The 17,445-nt window shown below is 37.3% G+C and overlaps 1 protein-coding gene across 8 annotated transcripts; it reads left to right on the top strand.

Annotated features, from left to right (window-relative positions):
* Nucleotides 1-3,039: 3,039 nt before the first annotated feature.
* On the top strand, nt 3,040-9,277 carry LOC104613015 (uncharacterized). Of its 8 annotated transcripts, none has more exons than XM_019200412.2 (10): nt 3,040-3,319; nt 3,759-3,824; nt 4,848-5,036; nt 5,120-5,962; nt 6,052-6,346; nt 6,579-6,788; nt 7,206-7,379; nt 7,690-7,887; nt 7,990-8,103; nt 8,711-9,277. In XM_019200412.2, exons 3-10 carry the CDS (start codon nt 4,981-4,983, stop codon nt 9,065-9,067), a joined length of 2,247 nt encoding a protein of 748 aa, XP_019055957.1. In that variant the 5' UTR covers nt 3,040-3,319; nt 3,759-3,824; nt 4,848-4,980; the 3' UTR covers nt 9,068-9,277. The 8 variants fall into 8 exon arrangements, with proteins under 8 accessions (XP_019055957.1, XP_019055955.1, XP_088754782.1 ...); XM_019200410.2 differs by having other exon boundaries at nt 3,237-3,447; XM_019200411.2 differs by lacking the exon at nt 3,040-3,319 and adding an exon at nt 3,589-3,667.
* The last annotated feature ends 8,168 nt before the right edge of the window (nt 9,278-17,445 follow it).

Raw genomic sequence — 17,445 nt, 5'->3', positions numbered from 1 at the left:
AAAATCCAACATGCTATGGGTTTTGGGGCAGGTAGGGTCTAGAATTTGCAAAACCCTCATCGAACCTGCCTTGTTGCCATCCCTAATTGGAATCTATTTCCATAGCCTGTTCGGTTTAGACAAGAATTAGAATGAGAATTAGAATTAGCTGGGATGAGATTTCATTCCCAAGGAAGAGGGAGAGAATGGCCATTCTCTCAAATGGGGGAATGTCATCCCACAAAGAAGTTTAAGAATCGGGATGGGATTCCCATTCCACCCAATCAAATAGTTAGATTCTAGACCCCTTTTCCCGCATACTAAACAGACCTTTGAACCATATTGGAATAGGGGCTTGGAATTGGATCCAACTATTTGGTTGGGAGGAATTTGAATCCCATTCTCATTCCTGGTGGAATGGCATCATCCCATTTAAGAGAATGGCCATTCCCTCCCCCTCCCTTAGAAATTCCATTCCAGCTGATTCTAATTATTATTCTGATTCCTGTCTGAAATCAAAATTCCAAACTTCCAATTCTGATTCCTGAACAAATCAACCTTAAAATTTTTTCACTATATTATTATTATTATATTGAAAAACAAGTTTTTAAAGATTAAATTTTATTTTTTAAGGTAAAGAAAGAACAAATTCTTACAATTAACCTTATGCTTTTTTTTTATTTTGAAAACCGATATTAAAACTGATCTTAATAAATTATTGGTTCCAAATATCTGGAACCTAACCCGAATGGATAGGTTCCAATTTCTGGCTTGAACGGTTGAACCCCCTCCTCACAAGCGCACACTTATTTGACGGGACAAGACCGTTGAATTACTATAGTACCCTCCAACTTTCAAGAATTGGCCATTACGGTGCGGACTAGGATTTCCTGTTTTCCATGAGACGGGGTATCTGTGGACTGTGGTTTCAGGCTTTCAGCCTTTCAGGTAGCCTTCCATGATTTCCTGCTTTCTATGTTGAGAGGAAACCCACGTCACACCACACCAGCACTTTCCAAGTATCCAATCAAGTGCTGTTTCTCTACATTAAAATGGTGGGACCCAAAGAACACAATAGAAGAGAATAAAGGCACACAATACGCAGTTCGGATCTCTTGCCCACAAGATTAATCCTACTCCTACTACACCCATTCACATATCATTAAAATGCAACTTGATTTCCTTTGTTGCTGTGCTCATAAGTCATAAACATAAATCCAAGCCTAGGGCAATGATCTTATTTTCCATTCTTTAATCAAATGAACGTCTCAGTGATAAACGTTATTTAAGTGACTAATATTACTAAAAAGGGTTAATTGTATATTAATACTATGTCTTTGAGACTAGTCTTATTTGATACCCAAATTTTAAAATATGTCAATTCAGCATCTGAACTTTTAAAACGTCCTAGTTTAGTCTTCATCATTGGTAGTGTATCAGTTTCCTGTAAATGCGATCATGTGTGATTTAAAATTTTTGAAAATATCAAAATTATCTTTCAAAATAAGATATTGTTTATCATGTTCTTCTTTAAGAACCAAGATTGAGTCCAAACAACGATGAATAACTTAAAAGACATTTGAATTAGGACATTTAAATGATTAATAAAGAAAATTAAATAATACCTAAAAGGTTTTTGTATCTTTTCACATGTCATTTAGGCTCAGTTTGAAAAGAGTACAAATACAAATACATACAAAATAATATAAAAATTGAAGGTTTTGCACTCTATGTATTTATATTTGCACTCCTTCTGAATAAAGCCTTAGACTCAATTTCGAAGAAGTACAAATACAAATATATACAAAATAATATAAAATTTAAGATTTTATACTCTACAAATTTATATTTATACTCCTTCTAAACTGAGCTTTAATGGTAATTAACAATTTTAGACAAAATTAAACGTTTTGAGAACTCAAATACTAAATTTACAGGTTTTAAAATTCGAGTACTAATTTGCAATTTACCCTACTAAAAACTCACCAAACCACGTGCATGGAAAAGGGGCCTTAGAAGGAAGTCCTCATTTATCGAGTCATCAATAAAACTTTTCCGCGCTTTCTCGTGCCTTCGATTATGTCTATGAACTTTCCGCAATATTTCTGAGCCAGCGATTTGGGCGTCCTTTCTTTCTTTTAAGCGGAGTACATATAAAAAGACAAAAATACCCCCGTTTTTATCGAAAAAGCAAGTCCACAACAAGGTTAACCTGGTCAATACGCCAGACTTTTCGTTTGAAAGAGCAACATGTAGCAAACTTAGGACCAGGAGATCCAATCATTCACTTGCTGCTTTCGCAAACATGAATGATGGGCCCCATCAACCATCTCACCCTTTAATTCTGTACTTTTCTACCCACATGGCCCACAACTAATTAAAATCATTGGATTTCGTAACCATCCAAATAACTCTTGATGATTATTTAATCGGTTAATCAGTAATCACCAATCAATTACTTGCACGCTAGTGGGCCCAACAAGCCATCTGGAGCCGTTAGATTTATTTCAAATCAAACATGATGAGATCTAAGCCTCGAAAACATAAATGCCTCAACGAATCAATGTGCATCAACATTTTTTTGGTTGGTTTCTCACTTCTCTATTTAAAAGCTGGCCCACTTGGGATTGTGGGTCCAGTAATGATGTTGTTGTTAATAGGAGGCATTATGGGCCTTTCTTGGTAATTGGACCTTAAGGGAATTGTAGGAAACAGGCTAACAGCAGTTTGCCTTTGCCATGCCGAAGGCTTCCGTAGCTTGTTGGTGTTGGGCATATAAATAAATAATAAAAGACGACAATGATGTAGTACATCAAACTCATCGTCAAAGTATCTATTTCGCTCTATCTTGATTCTGGAAGATGATCCTGTCCGTTTATCTTCTTGTGGACTATGACCCACACCAGGTTGGTCACCATTTGGACGGTTAGCAATGGACATCACGAAATCTTCCAGAAGTTGAGAAACTGAGAAGAGCAGTACGGACCTAGGATGGGGCGCATATGTGAATTCGGCGCCAGGTCTCTGATAGAAAGCAACCGGGAATGAATTCACATCTGCGCCCCACAGAAAGCAACCGTTTTTCCGGAACATCTCCCGAATTTGTTCTTAATGCACGCTGTGATGTGGATGTGGGGCGCCAATGTGAACTCACCGGGAATTTCCCGTCAGTTTCAGCCACCGACAGCCTTCTCCGGTAACCTGATACTGACCGTACGAACAGCTGGGCATTTTAAAAGAGACTCCCTCGATCGATCTGGCGATCTGGCCAATCGTCCTTCTCTCGGACACTTACTCATTCATTGCAGACACAATTTACGGAGAGAGAGAGAGAGAGCAAGTAAGCGAGCTTTAAAGGCGGCCATTAAATCTCGTTAATGGAGCTCTGAAAACCTGTAAATAAAAAATGGCGGAGAATGAGACTCGCGTTTGAATTTTGAAAGCCTGATAAAAAAAAGAGTTCAAAAGGTTTTACTGAGTTTTATTCTATAATTTTTATTGTTTGTTATATCAAAGATTGCTGCTTGCATGCTTTTTACTTGTCCATAACTTCTTGTCGTTGCTTGTCGCCTTATCTTCTCGATTCTACTTCCAAGAAAAATGCAGACGAAATGTGTTCATTGTGCTCTGAATCATCTGATCCGATGCTCTGCAAAGCAGGAACTTGGCGCTTCTATAGGATTTCGCGGTTTCTATGCTTTTCTAGTTGATTTAGCAGTATATAAGCTGTTTTATGTTATATTTTGTGTAAGTCTATGTTCTTTCCTTCTGTTCTATAGCTCTGCTTGTTCGATTAGTGGAGGAAGTTGGAATTTGCTGCGTTTCCTTCGAGTGGTGCTCGATCGGTATGTTTCCAATGATTTCAAGTTTTCTCGATGTCGGTTTTCTTATGTAGGCTGGTCATCCAAACCATACATTGATTGTTATCTGGTTTGTACTTAGAATTGAAGTTCATTAATTCACACTAATTGAAGCTAGATTATAGTTGCTTTGCTTTATGTGGAAGAATTTTATAGGTTCCTTACCATTGGAAATTTAATTTCTCTTACTAGTTGTTTTGAACTTGCTTCTTGATATTAGTGAATTCCAAATAGATCCAGTTTATGCTGCCATACACTGATCTCGGATGGGATAAAAGCTTATTTCATGCTTTGGTTGAATTGGCTCTTTCAGTCGGGATTCCACTTTCTGTTTCTTTAAATTTCTGGACTTTAAAGAATACAAACCAGATTCTCTCATTCTATTAAGCTTTGTCCAGAATCTGGTTTCATAAATCATGTTCCCTTGTTTTGAGAACCCCTCCCCCGCCCCGGTTTTTTACTCAAATACTTCTGATCTTTTCCCAGTAGTAGCAAAAATTTCCGTCCCTTAGTGGTCGTCTGATGACCGTTGTTGAAGTTTAAACTTGTGCATGTATCTAAATCTGGACCGGGAGATAGTCAATTGATTATTGCCTTGGCGTAAATTTTTGTTGGATTTTTGAATTAGAAGTATATCATATTTTGTTCTCTGTTATGTGCCAAAGCAGGTCTATACATGGTTATAGTTGCGCACACATGTTTGATATGATGTTCTTTAGTTTAGTTCATCATGGTTGGGATGATCATTACTCATGTTGATTCATGAAAATGTCACGAAGGTTCAATTGATACATCTTTTAATCCTTGATTTTCACAAGCTTCCTTGTTTGTTGAATTTATCTTCTATTCTAGTTGAAATTGATCCTCAAGTTTATATTAGGGTGGGTCATGGGGTGATGTTCTCAAGTAGGCATTTCGCATTAAACAAGTCCTGGAAATTGAGCTTTGTGAGTGCAACTATTTGTTATTTTTATCCTTCATCAATAGCTTTTTATTTTCATTCCACAGTTAGCAAGAAGTAGAAAAAGCATGAGAGATACGGTGAGGAAGAAAGACATACCAAATAATAGCCACAGTAAAAGATCCATCCAAAGCTACAGGAGAGAACACAAAGTGCATGAGAATGGCTCCAAGAAGTTGAATGCAAAAGAGGTTGAATCTAGAAAACCGGATACTAAGCTTGACTCCAATATCTCAGTAAGTTATTCAAATGCAGCAGGCACAGAGACTAGTGAAGTTTATGACAACATGGTTATACATTATGTGGATGATGTGGACAGGTCTGAAGAGACAGTTGCAGATTTAAAAGCTGATCAAATGGTTGCAAAAGGGAACAAATATGAAATGGAAGATCATTCTAGTGATTTGGAAAAGGATCCTAAGCATGGAAAGGAGGATGAATCTGATTCTGAGATGGCAAAAGATTCTGTATCATCTCAAGGGGATATACAGACAACAGAGGATGACAAGGTAGAAAGAGTTTCAAGAGTTCCCAAGAAGCTTGCAAAAAAGGAATCTTCTGAAAGCCGTCCTCATTCATCAACAATTAGAAAAAATCACCAGGAAACAAGTAAATCACAAAATGTTTCAAACAATACTTCAAAGAGATCTACAAAATCCAGCCAAGGGTCTCCTAAGGTGAACTCTAAGGGCCTCTCAGATAATAAAAGTAATAATATGAAAGTTCCTCCAAAACCTTCATCGGAATCATCTGAAGGAGTTGATGATAAGGCTATTGATGAGGTAAAGGACATAAACACCTTGGATGAGGCACCCAGTGGTGCTCATAGTATTGGAAGTGATGATGAAACAGCTGGCACAGAAAAGAATGGTTTGGAAGAACAGAGAGAAATTGTGAATCATAAGATTGAAGAGATGGAGCAAAGAATTGAGAAACTTGAAGAAGAACTGAGAGAAATTGCTGCTCTTGAGATTTCACTCTATTCTGTTGTACCAGAGCATGGGAGCTCCGCACATAAGGTGCACACACCTGCTCGACGCCTTTCTAGGCTATACATTCATGCTTGCAAGCATTGGACTCAAGACAAGAGAGCCACTATTGCAAGGAACACTGCCTCAGGGCTTGTACTGATAGCCAAGTCCTGTGGTAATGATGTCTCAAGGTGACATAAATGTTGCATACATGATTTGAATAATTCAGAATGTTTTCTTGTTATTCCTTTTCTTGTGGACTAACATTCCTTCTCTTCAGGTTAACCTTCTGGTTATCAAATACCATTGTCCTAAGAGAGATTATATCTCAAGCTTTTGGCAATTCACACCACTCAAATCCAATTACAAGGTTTGTTGAAGCAAATGGAGCAAAGATAAGTGAAGGGAAGCCTTCATCACTGAAGTGGAAGGCCAGTCCTGGTCCCAAGCAAGTGAAGAAACCTGGTTTCATGCAAATTGTTGATGACTGGCAGGAGACAAGTACGTTCATAATGGCACTAGAGAAAGTTGAATCCTGGATTTTCTCTCGGATTGTCGAGTCTGTGTGGTGGCAGGTATGAGAGAGATGCACTTTATGAATCTTTTTAGAAGAGTATGGATGCATAATATATCAGAGTCCCTTGCATAACTGAAGCTACTAATCTTATTTCAAAATGAACTCTCATTACATTTTTATATAATTCATATTCTGCCATATGTAGTAATCGCTATCATGTTTAATACATATTTCTGTATATAGGATCTGATGTATTTCTCTTTGAGCTGATTGAAGTGATCTTGTTTCAGACCTTAACTCCACACATGCAGCCTCCAGTTGAAGAGATGCACACCAACAAAAGCTTTGGAAAGCTGTTGGGGCCAGCCTTGGGTGATCAGCAGCAGGGAAGTTTTTCAATTAACCTTTGGAAAAGTGCTTTCCAGGACGCCTTCCAAAGAGTTTGTCCTGTTCGAGCAGAGGGGCATGAATGTGGTTGCTTGCCAGTACTAGCAAGAATGGTATGTACTGATAATACCCATTGATTTTCGTTTTTAATTTTTCCTGCCTTTAGAGGGTGGGCCTTGGCACAATGGTTGGGTTGCTCCATTGTGACCTGGGTGACTGGGGTTCAAATCTTGGAAGCAGCTTCTATGTGTATCTTCAGGGGTAAGGCTGTGTACATCTGTTCCTCCCCAGACCCTGCATTGGCAGGAGCCTCGTGCACTGGGCTGCCTTTTTCTGGCATTTATCTTCTTTTCAACTTCATAGGTAGCAGAGATCCTTGTGAGGTCTTGATTTGTGGTTGTATAATTAAATGGCATTCTCTTCATTTAGTTCTCTTTCCTGTAGCTTAAATGTGTGGATTGAAGGAAAATACTTAATTGTGCTTTGTTCACTTTAGAAATAAAGCAATTCTGTATCTTTCTTCTTGTCAGGTAATGGAACAGTGTGTGGCAAGACTTGATGTTGCAATGTTCAATGCTATTTTACGTGAGTCGGCCCATGAGATCCCGACCGATCCTGTATCTGACCCAATTGTTGATTCAAAGGTTCTGCCCATTCCAGCTGGTGACTTGAGCTTTGGATCTGGTGCACAACTGAAAAACTCTGTATGTTTTGTATCTATCTGCATGTTCTTTTTCTAATTATTATCCATTTGTTTTATTAAGCACATTAGCCTGATTGTTGTACTCATGAGTGGAGATTGCATGCACTTCTTGCATTATTAGTATTTTATTCATACTTTTCTCTCTTAAGAACCATATATGCTTCTTGTAGGCCAGCTGAAACACTGCTGTTTTGTTAGGCATTCAGCACAGAATTTGTTTATCTGACCTCTTACACGTCAGTACAACTATGAGGCTGCTAGTTTGAAGATATGATGAATACTAATTAGGAAAGTCTTTGCTCTAAATGCAGGTAGGTAATTGGTCTAGATGGCTTTCTGATCTGTTTGGCATGGATGCTGATGATTCCGTAAAAGATCAGGCCAGTGATGAGGATGATTTCAGACGAGTTGGGGATGCCGAACCCAAGTCCTTCTATCTACTTAATGCCTTGAGCGATCTTTTAATGCTCCCAAAGGACATGCTTATGGACAGATCCATCAGAAAAGAGGTCAAGCTTGCAATTCCATTATATTATTAACCCAGACATATTTTCTTGCGTCATCTAACCACACAATAAGATTGCTAAAATTTCTAATTTCATGTTCTATAGGTATGCCCTTCCATTGGTCTTCCCTTGGTCAAGCGCATACTCTGCAATTTTACTCCCGATGAGTTCTGCCCTGATCCTGTCCCAGGGGCTGTCCTAGAGGCCTTGAATGCTGAGGTATTGTTTTGACTGCATTTAAATTTCTGAATCTAATATGTTTCTATGCTGTGCATTGAAGCACCAAGTAAACCACAGATTCTGCTGCCAGCTTATTTTGTCCCTTCAATTGGGTGGTATTGCTCGCAGCAAAAAAAAAAAAAAAAAGTAGTCTTATCACCATTTGATGAACCTCATCCAAATTTACCTGGGTTCCAAATGTTAATATTAGAACCCCTGATGGTGCTTTTTTTTGGTCATTGCCACAATCATCTCATAGATTGATTTTCAGCATAGCAAGGTCCCACCTCACAATATTTACTGTATTTGTCTGGTAGGACATTTTACTGTGGTACTTTTAGGTTTCCTCTCTTAGAAAACTAGGCCAGTGTTTTAATCAGTCACCGGTTTTGACATGATATTTTGCCTTTTTCACCATACAGCGGCGTGTTCTAAATTCACTGGGGTATAGTTGAGTAATTCTGCGACACTAGTCGCATGTAATGTGTTCTCTTTTTTTTGGTTAAATAAATATTATTAAAATATCTGAAATTTGTACAGCACAGGAACGGAATCATCTTTTGTCCATTTCTGATGGTAATTTATCCGATGTTTGTGTTCAATTCAGAGTATTGTGGAATGGAGGTTATCAAACGGAGACTCCAATAGCAGCTTCCCATATATTGCTTCTCCAGTGGTTTACACCCCTCCTACCCAGGCTGATGTGGCTGAAAAAGTTGCCGATGCCGGAGGAAAACCTCAACTAGGGAGAAATGTATCAGTCGTTCAGAGGAAAGGGTATACGAGCGATGAGGAATTGGATGAACTGGATTCTCCACTGACATGCATCATCGACAAAATGCCACCATCTCCCACCTTAGCAAATGGTAAGATGGGGAATGGAAATGGAAAACACAAGGAAACCACAGGTTATGGTGGAGGTAATGTGAGGTATGAACTCCTCCGCGAAGTTTGGTCTACATAAATGTATGTCCCATTACTTCTTTACAAACAAAAGAAAACAAAAAAGAAAGAAAAAGAAAGTTAAAGGCAAAAATAGAAGGCACATATTTGCAAATAACTTAAGAGAAAGGGACAGGGATTGATTTTACAGTTGAATTCAATCGCATTAAACTTGTCTTTCTCAATTATTGGATCTCGGGAATAAAAATAAAAAGGATAAATTGCATACAGATATCTTGTACTTTGGGGGTACCCTTATTTTCGTGCCTGAATTTTCAAATGTATGAGTGTACGACTGCTTACTAAACTTTCAGAAATATACATTTAAGTCTAACTCTGTAAACTATCCTCACTGTGAAGATAATAAAATTATGAAAATTTCCATGTTTTGATTCTTTTTTGTACTAGTCATCTTCTTCTAACTTCAGACTTAGGAAACGGTTCAGTGACAGCATTTTCATGATTTACGGTCAAACGGCATTTGAATTGAGCCTTTATCAATTGTAGTTTGCATCCAAAATCCAGAGGTAGAAGATGAACAATAAATTTCAATCAAGGGATAATCTCATTTGAAAATTAAGGTCCTGAAATGAGACTATCCCATACTTATTTGCCAAATAAAAAATATAAAGTCCCATCAATCCTATTTGTCGAAAAAAAGTCTTTTTTAGACTTTCAGCTAGACTTGGCAATTGGGTTGGGTGGGTCGACTTCGGGTTGGGTCAAGGCACTTAGGGTTGATTTTGGGTTGGGTTATCAAATGTTAGACCTTAACCCTAAATGTTCGGGTTAGGGTTGACCCATGGGTCAATTCGGGTCATCCTAATAAATAATTGAAATTTAAAAAATAAATAAAAATCACATGAAAAATGTCAAAATTAAAGGAATTAACCTTAAATTTCCAAATATAAAATAAAAAAATTTGAACATTTAACAATTTAAAGACTAAACGATAAAGAGTAAAGACAAAATAGAAAAAATTAAAGAGTGGAAACTTCTAACAATGCATAATAGTCCCAATTAGACTTGACAATCAAGTCAACGGGTTGACCCATGACCCAACCCAACCTAACCCATTTTTTTCAGGTTGGGTCGGGTCATTTTCACATTTAGGTAGATAAATATGAGACCCTAACACTATTTTTTTGGGTTGGGCTGCATCAGGTTCGCGGGTTGCATCAATTTTTTGGCAGGTCTAGTCGTAAAATACCCAATAAAATCATAAAGTAAATACTACAACAAAATTGGTTTTCTTTGTTCGGTGTACTCGAAAATCCTCTACTATGTTTTAAAATTCTTTAAACCCATGGGTGAAATCAGCGTTCGAAAAATTTTAAAATGAACTATTAATGATATAATTTTTCCACTTGGACCATGATAGTCATTGTTGATATTCTAGACAAAATCCTGCTCAATAGAATTTATATATACACATTCCACCATTGCCAATCCAAACTCGATTAAGTGGGCCAGGGCTTGGACTCGGGCTAGGCATTTACAAAAAAAGCTTGAGCCTAACCAAAAAAAAAAATTGTTCGGGCCCGGTATATTGGAGCCATGGACGAACTTGCAGATCTAAACTCATGAATAATCCTAACTTGGAACAGGTCGGGCCAACTCAATTCGTCGACCTACCTGACCCAAAAATTGATTTAATTCCATTGAAACAAATTCGGGTAAACAATGACCAATGAAATTTAACCACCACCAACAGTAGCATCTCTAGAAGTCGCAACATACCCAATAAAATCGTTAAGTAATTGCTTGGACAAAATTGTTTTTCTATGCTAATTATACTCAGAAATTCTCCAATATGTTTTAAAATCTTTTCCACCCTATAATGAAACTCAGCATCCGAAATATTACATATTAATCTATAGATACTTCGGTTTTTACCGAAGGACCATGATAGCCATTGTTGATATTCTTGACAAAATCCTACTAAACAGAATTTATATCTACAAAGATGTTATATTGTCACCAACCTAAGCTCGAATAAGTGGGTTCGGGATTGGGCTGGGCATCTATGAAAAAGCCCAAGACCGAGCCGACAAATATAATAAGTTTCAGTACATTGGGTCCTCGTACGAGCTAATGGGGTTAAATGCAATTCCAATCTTGACTTAGAATGGGCCAGGCCAAGATATCTGTTTCGGGTTATCCAACCCATTAACAGGTATAATCCCGGGTAATCGAAACGGGGTAACTCACAACCACCGCAATTTAACCTCGACTAGCATAAGCATCTCTAAAGTCGCAACATACCCAATAAAATCCTAAAGTAAATGCTGGTACAAAATTCGTTTTCTCTATTTGTTGCACTTGAAAATCCTCTATAATGTTTTAAATTTCTTTCTACCCATGGATCAAACTCGGCATTCGAAAAAATTTAGAATGAACTATTAATGATATAGTTCTTCAACTTGGACCCTTATAGCCATTGTTGATACTCTTGACAAAATCCTGAACATAATCTATATATATATGCAGTTGTTCCACTATCACCAACGCAAGCTCGATTAAGTGGGCTCGTGCTTGGTCTTGGGCTGGGCATTTACAAAAAAAGCCCAAGTGCAACCCGAAAAAAATTGTTCGGGCCCGGTATATTGGAGCCGTGGCGAACTTGCGGATCTAAACTCATTAACAATCTCAACTTGGAATAGGCCTAGCATCTCAGTTCATCTACCTACCTGACCCAAAAACAGTGTTAATTCCCGGGAAACGGAACTAGGTAAGCCACGACCAATGAAATTTAGCCCCCACCAACAATAGCATCTCCAGAAGAAGTTGCAACATACACAATAAAACTTTTAAGTAAATGCTAAGACAAAATTGGTTTTCTATGTTTATTGTACTTAGAAATTCTCCAATATGTTTTAAAATCACTTCCCCCTAGAATGAAACTCAGCATCCGAAATATTATAGATTAAACAATAGATACTTCAGTTCTCTCCCAAGGACTCTGATATCCATTGTTGATATTTTTAACAAAATCCTAATCAACAGAATTTATATCTATAAAAATGTTATACTGTTACCAACATAAGTTAAATTAAGTGGGATTGGGATCGGGCTGGGCAATTATAAAAAAGCCCAAGCCAGAGCTGACAAATATAGTTGGCTCTGATACATTGGGTCCTCGTACAATCTAATGGGGTTAAATTCAACTCCAATCTCGACTTAGAATGGGCAGGGCCAAGACGTCCTATCGGGTTACCCAACCCATTAATAGGTATAATCCCAAGTAATTGGAATGGGGTAACTTACGACCAACGCAATTTAACCTCGACCAACACAAGCATCTCTAAAGTCGTAAGATACCCAATAAAATCATAAAGTAAATGCTGGTACAAAATTCGTTTTCTCTATTTGTTGCACTTGGAAATCCTCTACAATGTTTTAAAATTCTTTCTACCCATGGATCAAACTCAACATTCAAAAAAATTTAGAATGAACTATCAATGATATAGTTCTTCAACTTGGACCCTTATAGCCATTGTTGATATTCTTGACAAAATCCTGCTCAACAGAATCTATATATGTGCAGTTATTCCACCGTCACAAACACAATCTTGATTAAGTGGGCTCGGGCTTGATCTCAGGCTAGGCATTTACAAAAAAAGCCCGAGCACAACCCAAAAAAAATTGCTTGGGCCCGATATATTGGAGCCATGGTTAACTTGCAAATCTAAACTCATGAACAATCCCAACTTGAAACAGGCCTAGCCATCTCAGTTTATTGACCTACCTGACCTAAAAACTGCATTAATTCCCAGGAAACGGAATTGGGCAGCACAAGCATCTCTAAAGTCTTAACATCACAATAAAATCCTAAAGTAAATGCTGGTACAAAATTCGTTTCCTCAGTTTATTGTACTCGAAAATCTTCTACTATGTTTTAAAATTCTTTCTACCCATGGATGAAACTTAGCATTCAAAATATTTTAAAATGAACTATTAATAATATAGTTCTTCCGCTTGGACCATGATATCCATCGTTGATATTCTTGATAAAATCCTACTCAACATATTCTTTATATACGAAATTGTTCCACCGTCACCTACCCAAGCTTGATTAAGTGGGCTAGGGTCGGACTCAGGATGGGAAGTTACAAAAAAAGCCAGAGTGGAACCCGAAAAAAATTGTTCAGGCCTGGTACATTGGAGTTGTGGGCGAACTTGCGGATCTAAACTCATGGACAATCTCAACTTGGAATAGGCTTGGCTAACTCAGTTCATTGACCTACTTGACCCAAAAACTGGTTTAATTCTAGGGTAATCGCAAGTAATTGGAACGGGGTAACTCACGACCACTGCAATTTAACCTCGGCCTGCACAAGCATCTTTAATGTTGCAACATACCAAAGAAAATCCTGAATGAAATTCTGGAATAAAATTGATCTATCTTTGTTTGTTGTACTAGGAAATCCCCTACAATGTTTTAAAATTCTTTCTAACCATGAATAAAACTCAGTGTTCAAAAAATTTTTAAATGAACTATTAATGATATAGTTCTTCTACTTAGACCATGATATCCATTGTTAATATTCTTGACAAAATCCTGCTCAACAGAATCTATATATATGCAATTGTTCCTCCGTCACCAAACCAAGTTCAATAATGTGGGCTCGAGCTTGGGTTCGGGCTAGGTATTTACAAAAATAGCCCATGCTTAACCCGAAAATTTTGTTCGGGCCCGGTATATTAGAGCCGTGGACAAACTTGCGGATCTAAACTAAAGAACAATCCTAAATTGGAATAGGCCGGGACAACTCAGTTCATCGACCTACCTGACCCCAAAACTGGTTTAATTCCATGGAAACGGATCTAGATAATCCACGACCAACGAAATTTAACCCCCACCAATAGTAGCATCTCTAGATGTCGTAACATACTCCATAAAATCCTTAAGTAATTGCTAGGACAAAATTGGATTTCTATGTTCATTGTACTCAGAAATTTTGCAGTACGTTATAAAATCATTTCCAAACCAGAATGAAACTCGACATCCAAAATATTATAGATTAAACTATAGATACTTCAATTCTTTCCCTAGGACCATTATAGTCATTGTTGATATTCTTGACAAAATCCTACTCAACAAAATTTATATTTACAAATATGTTATATTGTTACCAACCTAAGCTCGGAATTGGGTTGGGCATTTATGAAAAAGTCAAAGCCCGAGCCGACAAATATAATTGGTTCTGATACTTTTGGTCCTCATACAATCTAATGGGGCTAAATGCAAGTCTAATCCAGACAAAGAACAGGGTGGGCCAAGACATACGCATTGGGTTACCAAACCCATTAATAGGTATAATCCCAGAAAATCAGAAACTCATGACCAACGCAATTAACCTCGACCAGCACAAGCATCTCTAAATTTGCAACATACAGAATAATCGAAAAGTAAATGCTGGTACAAAATTCGTTTTCTCAATTTTTTGTACTCGAAAATCCCCTACTATATTTTAAAATTCTTTCTTCCCATGAATCAAACTCAGCATTCAAAAAATTTTAGAATGAACTATTAATGATATATTTCTTCCACTTGGATCATGATAGCCATTGTTGGTATTCTTGACAAAATCCTAATCAACTGAATCTATATATATGTAGTTGTTCCACCGTCACCAACACAAGCTCGATTAAGTGGGCTCGGGCTAGGCATTTACAAAAAAGCCCGAGTGCAACACGAAAAAAATTGTCCGAGCCCGGTATATTGGTGTCGTGACGAACTTGCTAATCTAATCTCATGAACAATCTTAAATAGGAATAGGCCTGGCCATTTCAGTTCATCTACCTACCTGACCCAAAAACTAGGTTAATTCTCGAGAAATGAAACTAGGTAAGGCATGACCAACGAAATTTAACCCCAGCCAATAATAACATCTCCAGAAGACGTCGCAACATACACAATAAAATCCTCAAGTAAATGCTTGGACAAAATTGGTTTTCTATGTTCATTGTACTTAGAAATTCTCCAATATGTTTTAAAGTCATTTTCCCCTAGAATGAAACTCAACATCCAAAATATTATAGAGTATTCCCAAGGACCGTGATAGTCATTGTTGATATTCTTAACAAAATCCTAATCAACAGAATTTATATCTATAAAGATGTTATATTGTCACCAACCTAAGCTCAGTTAAGTGGGATTGGGTACATTGGGTCCTCGTACGAGCTAATGGGGTCAAATGTAACTCCAATCTCGACTTAGAACAGGTTGAGCCAAGACGTCCTGTTAGGTTACCCAACCTATTAACAGGTATAATCCCAGGTAATTGGAATGGGCTAACTCACGACCACCGCAATTTAACCTTGGCCAGCACAAGCATCTCTAATATTGCAACATACCCAAAAAAATCCTGAATGAAATTCTATAATAAAATTAGTTTCCTTGCTTTATTGAATTGGGAAATCATTTATTATATTTTAAAATTATTTCTACCCATGGATGACACTCAGCGTTCAAAAAACTTGAAAATGAACTATTAATAATATAGTTCTTCTATTTGGATCATGATATCCATTATTGATACAGGTAAGCCACAACCAACGGAAACTAGTTTAATTCCATCATGATATCTATTTGGATCAACTTATCGACCTACCTGACACAAAAACTAGTTTAATTCCATGGAAACGGATACAGGTAAGCCACAACCAATGAAATTTAACCCCCACCAACAGTAGCATCTCTAGAAGTCGCAACATACCCAATAAAATCCTTAAGTAGTTGCTGGGACAAATTTGGTTTTCTATGTTCATTAATCTTAGAAAAATTTTAGTACGTTTTAAAATCATTTCCAAATTAGAATGAAACTCAACATTAGAAACATTATTGATTAAACTATAGATATTTCAATTCTTTCCCAATGTCCATGACAACCATTGTTGATATTCTTGACAAAATCCTACTCTATAGAATTTATATTTACAAAGGTGTTATACTGTCACCAACCTAAACTGGGATAAGTGGGCTCGGGATCGGGCTGGGTATTTATAATAAAGCGCAAGCCCAATCCGACAAACATAGTTAGTTCCAGTACATTAGATCCTCGTACGAGCTAATGGGGCTAAATGCAAGTCCAATTCTGATTTAGAACAGGTCGGGCCAAGACGTTCATTTCGGTTTACCCAACCCATTAATTGGTATAATCCTGGGTAATCAGAACGGGGTAACTCATGACCACCACAATTTAACCTTGACCAGCACAAGTTTCTCTTAAGTTGCAACATAACCAATAAAATCCTAAAGTAAATGCTAGTACAAAATTCTTTCTACCCATGGATCAAACTCAGCATTCAAAAAAATTTAGAATGAACTATTAATAATATAGTTCTTCCACTTGGACCATGATAACCATTATTGATATTCTTGACAAAATCCTACTCAACAGAATCTATATACACGCAATTGTTCCACCGTCACCAATGCAAGCTCGATTAAGCGGGCTCGGGCTGGGCATTTACAAAAAAGGCCCAAGCACAACTAGAAAAAAATTGTTCAGGCTCGGTATATTGGAGCTGGGGCGAACTTCCGGATCTAAACTCATGAACAATGCCAACTTGGAACAGGCATGTCCATCTTAGTTCATCGACCTACCTGACCAAAAAAACTGCATAAATTCCTGGGAAGCGGAACTGGGTAAGCCACGACCAACGAAATTTAACCCCCACTAACAATAGCATGTCTAGAAGAATTTGCAACATACACAATAAAATCTTTAAGTAAATGATGTGACAAAATTGGTTTTTTATGTTCATTGTACTAAAAAATTTTCTAGTATGTTTTAAAATCATTTCCCACCTAGAATGAAACTCAACATCCAAAATATTATAGTTTAAACAATAGATACTTCAGTTATTTCCCAAGGACCATGATAGACATTGTTGATATTCTTGACAAAATCCTACTTAACATAAAGTTGCAACATACCCAAAAAAATTCTGAAGTAAATTCTAGAATAAAATTGGTTTTCTTTGTTTGTTGTACTACGAAATCCTCTACTGCGTTTTAAAATTCTTTTTACCCACGAATCAAACTCAGCATTCAAAAAATTTTAGAATGAACTATTAATGATATATTTTTTCCACTTGGATCATGATAATCATTGTTGGTATTCTTGACAAAATCCTACTCAACAGAATCTATATATACGTAGTTGTTCCACCATCACCAACGCAAGCTCGATTTAGTGGGCTTGGGCTAGACATTTACAAAAAAAGCCCGAGTGCAAGACGAAAAAAATTGTTCAGTCCTGGCATATTGGTGTCCTGGCAAACTTGCTGATCTAATCTCATGAACAATCTTAAATAGGAATAGGTCTAGCCATCTCAGTTGATCAACCTATTTGACCCAAAAACTGTGTTAATTCTTGGGAAACGGAACCA

Source organism: Nelumbo nucifera, chromosome 2 (genome assembly GCF_055504915.1).
Source record: "Nelumbo nucifera cultivar China Antique chromosome 2, China Antique-T2T, whole genome shotgun sequence".
Taxonomy (NCBI): domain Eukaryota; kingdom Viridiplantae; phylum Streptophyta; class Magnoliopsida; order Proteales; family Nelumbonaceae; genus Nelumbo; species Nelumbo nucifera.
This window is presented reverse-complemented; position numbering and strand designations above follow the sequence as displayed.